The 6,725-nt window shown below is 41.4% G+C and overlaps 1 protein-coding gene across 1 annotated transcript; it reads right to left on the minus strand.

The window, feature by feature from the left end:
• Positions 1-2,531: 2,531 nt before the first annotated feature.
• LOC138901523 (uncharacterized mitochondrial protein AtMg00860-like) lies at positions 2,532-2,948 on the minus strand. The gene is made up of 2 exons (XM_070189295.1): positions 2,822-2,948; positions 2,532-2,734 (listed from the first exon to the last, which is right to left on the minus strand). The coding sequence occupies exons 1-2, from the start codon at positions 2,946-2,948 to the stop codon at positions 2,532-2,534; spliced, it is 330 nt and encodes a 109-aa protein (XP_070045396.1).
• Between the last annotated feature and the right edge of the window lie 3,777 nt (positions 2,949-6,725).

Consider the following 6,725-nt stretch of genomic DNA (forward strand, 5'->3'; position numbering starts at 1 on the left):
AATACTAATCACATTTAACACACTTTATATATCTTACTATCATGGTCATGTGGTACCTTGTATGGTACTAGTCCATAAATACATTGTATTATAGCTTGGACCGTATTTTATCCCAAATTGACAAACTTTAATGAATACTCATTCTTTGATTTGTTTACACTCTAAGCTTCACTCCACTCACTTATCACTTGTTACAAATAAAATAAATACTTATAACCTCAAAAATAATCTCATTTCCGAGCTTACATCGATTAACTTACGGCGAAACTTTAACATACAAAATGTGGGATGTAACATCCTTCCCCCCTTAGAAACATTCATCCTCGAATGTTTAACTCCCCGGGATCTATATAATTCTTTTTGGCAGAGTCGCCTTTGTAACAGTACTACTACCAACCTTTCCTGTAGAAAACTCAATAATCCAATGCCACATAGGGCCACAATCATCACTAACGACAATAGCCTCACACGACCAATGACAATAACTAACACAGGAATCCATACAGGCACCTTAAGGCTGTGATGTATCAGTCGGATCCTCCTCTGGAAGAGGAAACAAGTGAGGATACCTAGACTTCAATTCTTCTTCGGCTTCCTAAGTAATTTCTTGCACATTATTGTTTCTCCAAACTACTTTCATCGAAGCTACGTCTTTAGTCCTCAATCTCCGAACCTGTCTATCTAGTATAGCAATGGGAGTTTCCTCATACGATAGCTGCTCTGTGACCTGAACATCATCAACTGACATGACTCTAGAAGGATCTTTGATACATTTACGGAGCATAGACACATAAAAAACTGGATGTACAGACTGCGAGTCAGAAGGCAAGTCTAACTCTTAAGCTACCTGGCCTACCTTGCATATGATCTTATATGGTCCAATGTACAGAGGGCTAAGTTTTCATTTCTTACTGAACCTCATAACGCCTTTCATCGGTGATACCTTTAGGAATACCTAATTGTCAACCCGAAACTCCAAGTCTCATCGTCGATTATACGCATAAGACTTTAGATGGCTTTGAGCTGCTAATTGTATTTCCTGTATAAGCTTAATCTTCTCGATTGCCTGTTGCACCAGCTCTGGTCATACTAACTTAGTTTCCCTAACATCGAACCATATGATAGGCGACCTACACTTTTATCCGTAAAAAGCTTCGTATGGAGCCATCTGAATACTGGAATGATAGCTATTATTATACGCAAACTCAATAAGAGGCAGATGATCATCCTAGCTACCCTGGAAGTCGATCACACAAGGCCGTAACATATCCTCTAGTGTCTGAATAGTACGCTCAGCCTGTCCGTCTGTCTAGGGATGAAATGATGTACTAAGACTTACTTGAGTCCCTAATCCTATTTGGAAGGACCTCCAGAAATTAGCTGTAAAGTGAGCACCTCTATCCGATATAATAGATATAGAGACACCATGAAGTCGTACTATCTTCTTATTATAAGGCCTTGCATAAACTTCTGCAGAATATGTAGTCCTAACGTGCAAAAAATGGGTTGATTTTGTAAGTCTATCAAAAATTACCCATATAGAATCGAACTTACGTTGGGTACAAGGTAAGACTATGAAGGAATCCATATTAATTACATCCCACTTCCAAGTCGGAATCTCTATAGCCTGTTATAATCCACCGGGTTTTTGATGCTCAATCTTAACATGCTGACAGTTAGGGCAATGAGCAACAAACTTCGTTATATCCTTTTTCATTTCGTCCCACCAATATACTTCCCTGATATCATGATACATCTTTGTGGCTCCTAGATGGACAGAATAATGAGAATAGTGAGTCTCTCCCATAACCTGCCGGCGCAACACTGCAACATTAGGGACACATAATCGCCCTCAGTATCTAAGGACCCCATCTCCTGTAATCTCAAATGGTGTCTTCTCCTTCTGAGGGGTTGTATCCTTGTAATGAGCTAACACATGATCCTCTTACTAGCGTTCCTTTACTTTAGCTACTAAAGTGGATGTTGCCGCGTCCTGAATAGTAACTCCGGTATCACCTGAGTGCAGTAATCAAACTCCAAGACTAGCTAGCTGATAAATCTCACGCGCTATCCCCATCTTTTCTGACTGTAAATATGATAGGCTACCCATAGATCTATGACTGAGGGCATCGGCTACTACATTCGCCTTCCCTAAGTGGTATAAAATATCAACATCATAGTCTTCTAGTAGCTCCAACCATCTCTTTTGGCATAAATTCAATTCCTTTTGCTTGAAGATATACTAAAGGCTCTTATGATCCGTATAGATATCAACATGAATGCCATACAAGTAGTGCCTCCACATCTTTAGTGCATGAATCACGACAACTAACTCTAAATCATGGGTTGGGTAATTCTTCTCGTGCTTTCTTAGTTGTCTAGAAGCATAAGCTACAACCTTACCATGCTGCATCAGTACACAACCCAATCCAATGCCCGAAGTGTCACAATAGATAGCACAACCATCGGTTCCCTATAGGAGTGTTAGAACCGGTGCTGAAATTAGTATGTCCTTTAATGTCTGGAAAACTCTATTTGCAAGCATCCGTCCATTGAAACTTAATTCCCTTCTGAGTCAACTTTGTCAATGGTGCTGAAAGAGAAGAAAATTCCTCTACAAATTTCCTATAATAACCTGCCAAACCGAGAAAGCTATGAACCTCCATCAGTGTCGTATGTCTAGGCCAAGTCTTTACTGCCTCAATCTTTTGTGTATCAACCCGGATACCTTTACCTGAAATAATATGCCCAAGGAAATCTACAGAATTCAACCAGAATTCCAATTTTGAGAATTTTGCATACAACTTCCCTTTTTGTATACCTCCGAGCACAGTACGCAAATGATCTGCATGCTCAGTCTCTGAACGAGAATAAACCAATATATCATCAATAAATACAATCACGAACAGATCTAGAAATGGTCTGAACACACGGTTCATCACGTCCATGAATATTGTTGGGGCACTGGTCAAACTAAACGACATAACATGAAACTCAAAATGCCCATATGTGGTTCTAAATGCTATCTTCGGAATATCTTTCTCCTTAACCCTTGCCTGATGGTACCCAGACCTTAAGTCTACCTTCGAAAAACACTTGGCACTCTACAACTGATCAAATAAATCATCAATCCTCGGGATCGGGTCCTTATTCTTGATCGTTACCTTATTCAACTGTCAATAATCAATACACATCCATAAGGAACCATCTTTCTTCCTCACAAATAACACATGTGCTCCCCACGGTGAGGTACTAGCTCTAATAATGCCTTTTTCAAGCAAGTCCCTTAGTTGTTCCTTCAACTATCTCAAGTCTGCAGGTGCCATTATATATGGAGGAATAGATATTGGCTGAGTATCTAGTAATATGTCAATTGCAATCTCAATTTCTCGCTCTGGCGGAAGACCATGAAGCTCATCGGGAAACTTGTTAACCATAGGGATAGATTGAATGGTTGGTGACTCTACTTTCACATCCAGAACCTGAACTAAGTGATAAATATATCCTTTCTAATCATCTTCCTTGCCCTAAGATAGGAAATAAACCTACCTCTCGGCAATCCCGTATTACCCTTCCACTCCAAAACAAAGCTCCCCTTGAAACTTGAATTGAACCATCTTTGATCTACATTCAACGTTGGCATAACAAGAAAACAACCAATCTATACTCAGTATAACATCAAATTCTACCATATCTAACTCAATTAGGTCTGCTACTGTAGATCGACTATGAACTACTACTATACAATCTCTATATACCCGCCTAGCTATTACTGGATCCTCAACAGGTGTGGACACCTCAAAAGGTTTAACCAACTCAGGTTCTATTCCAAACTTACTAGCAACCAACGGAGTAATATATCATAAAGTGGTACCTGGGTCAATCAATGTATATACATTATATGAGGAGACTGATAATATACATGTAACAACATCAGGTGACGACTCCTGATCTTGTCGACCTGCTAATGCATAAATGCGGTTCTAAGGACCGCTCAAGTTAGATGCTCCACCTCTACCTCTACCACGACTGATTGGTGCTTGTGAACTTTGCCTAGGAGGCGTACTGATGATGACGAACCAACTACAGATTCCACTGGCTAAACTATGCTTGTACCACCTCTCGTCGGACAATCTCTCATAACGTGGCCTGGATAACCACAAGTATAACAAACACCCAACCCCATACGGCACTGCCCGATATGCTGATTACCATACTATGCACATCGAGGCAAGGGCGGCCTCATCTGATTTGACTCACCCCTATACTGAGAACTTGAGGCCCTGGAATTCTGACTAGGCCCTGAATATGTGAAATATCCTATCGGCAAACTGAGGGGGTGCGCTAGCCGAAGGCTGGGCTGGATACCTCGAGTATTGTTGTCTCTGACCACCTCAAAACTCACCATAAGGACCCGAAGATCTCGCTCTCTTACTTTGGCCCCTATCATGCTCACGATCGGCCCTCTACTTCTGCTTACACTCCTCTACACTATGAGTGTATGCCTGAATATGAGGAATATCCATGCCTGGCTGAAGTGAGACCAACATACAGTTGTTAAGCAGGTACGGCTCCAACCCCATCACGAACCGGTAAACCTGATCCTCAATATTAGCTACAAATAGTGGGAGCATACCTAGCCAAACAATCAAACTGAAGGTTTTACTCCCGAACCCTAATATTACGCTACCGAAGGGTCAAGAACCTATCAACTCTGGCCTGTCTAAGCTCTGGTGGCAGATAATGACGTAGAAAAGCCTCTATAAACTCATGCCATAATGCTAGAGGGGCCTCCTCACCTCTGGACAACTCCCAAGACTCGTGCCAGCTAACTGCAACATCCGGAAGTCTATAGGAAGCTAGCTCAACTGACTCAGTCGCAGTGGCCTTCATTACCCTCAAAGTCCTCTGCATCCTATCGATAAATACCTGAGGGTCCTCGTTTGGATCTGCTCCAGTGAATACCGGATGGTCCAAATTAATAAAATCACAAACCCTCGCACTGATGGCCATATCTGCATGACCAATACCTATTTTCTGACGCCGAGATTGTGCGGCTACTAATCGAGTCAATAGCTGAATAGCATCTCTCATCTCCTGCCCCGGTGCATCTGGCTGAGGAACTGGCTGAGGAGCTGGTTGTACAGGCGCAGGCGCTGGAGCTAGTTCCCCTTGGAGCTCCTCTTGAGAGGGTGGGGTATATGAAGTCTGAGATGGCATCTCACTATGAGACTCTCCCTGAGCCCTAGTAACTCGTGGCGCTCGACTAGTAGTCTAATCAACCACGGACTTGCCCTTTTAGGCTGCTGTAGCCTTCTTAGGCATCACTGAAAACTTAATATATCGTTAGGGAAATGAATCCTTATATCGCACGATATAAGATAAGAAAGAAGTATAACATCCTATATGTCCTGTAGCCTCCTGTTTATAAATGTGGTGTACAACACACTCATAAACAAGATCTACTAGACACGGTCTGTAGACAACCCTAGAACAGAACTGCTCTGATACCACTTTTGTCACAACCCAAACCGATGGGCCATGATGAGTGCTCGAGTCCTACCTGTCGAATAGCCCTAAGCATGCGTCTAAGATATAAACATGGATTAAAGGGAAGGTCATGAATAAAATCTGCCAATGAACTGCTGGATTACGTGAATAACATGTGTGAGGAAAACATGTCCAAAAGACATATATATATATATACACACATGCGGAATACGGTAGGGCAAGATGACAAGGCTTTCTATAGACAACTATATATCCAAAACTAGAAGCCGACAAGGCCACATACTATCCAACTATACATGACTATCTACATACCTCAAATAAAGTGTACAATTGTATAAAGGACAGGACTGGGGCCCGTCGTACCCATATCTACATACAAAAATAGCGTACCAAAATTAATAACAGCCCCAGATCAAGTGGAGCACACCAACTCTCGCTGATCAAGGATCCTAAAAAGGGGGAACGTCACCTTGTCTACCTGCACCTGCGGTCATGAAACGCAGCATCCCCAAGCAAAAAGGGACGTCAGTTCGAATAATGTACCGAGTATGTAAGGTATGAAAATCAGTACATAAAAGACATAAAAGAATCATGGAGTAAAGGAATCCACCTGTAAGTCTAAATAACTTTGTGAATCCTGAAATATTTATAAGGTCATGCATGTGCATATAAATGTCGTATCATGTGTAGGTATATTTGTACATAACATCATCAAGTCTTTCAGAGAATCCCATCATATCTTCTCAGCCTCTGTGGGCCAAATCAATAACGTATACCAACTGATCAGGTGGTGGTGCGTATATAATGTCGTAACCTTTTCCCATATCCCATATACATATAACATAAGCGTATATAACGCCATCTGGTCATGGGTCAATATACATGTATAAATGAATGAAATGCATAAGAAGTAAGTTAATAAGATTTCTCGGAACGTCATAAGATCAATATGTCTTCGAAGAAACTTTATCAATTACACATTTTTCTGAGACCCGTGAACAGAAGATATAATAACAATACACATGGGAATTCAAGAACATAGGCACCCCTAGTGCTTCTATAAATAGAGACATTTATGAAAGTTGTGCTTTTGCTCGTTTCATTTGTATCATATAGGTCATGCCAAAAGGAAAGAAAGGATAGCCTTAACATAACTCTCACGACCCAAACCGATGGGCCATGACGAGTGCCCGAGCCCTACCTGTTGAACGCCC

The sequence above is a fragment of the Nicotiana tomentosiformis genome, chromosome 11 (assembly GCF_000390325.3).
Source record: "Nicotiana tomentosiformis chromosome 11, ASM39032v3, whole genome shotgun sequence".
Lineage (NCBI taxonomy): Eukaryota > Viridiplantae > Streptophyta > Magnoliopsida > Solanales > Solanaceae > Nicotiana > Nicotiana tomentosiformis.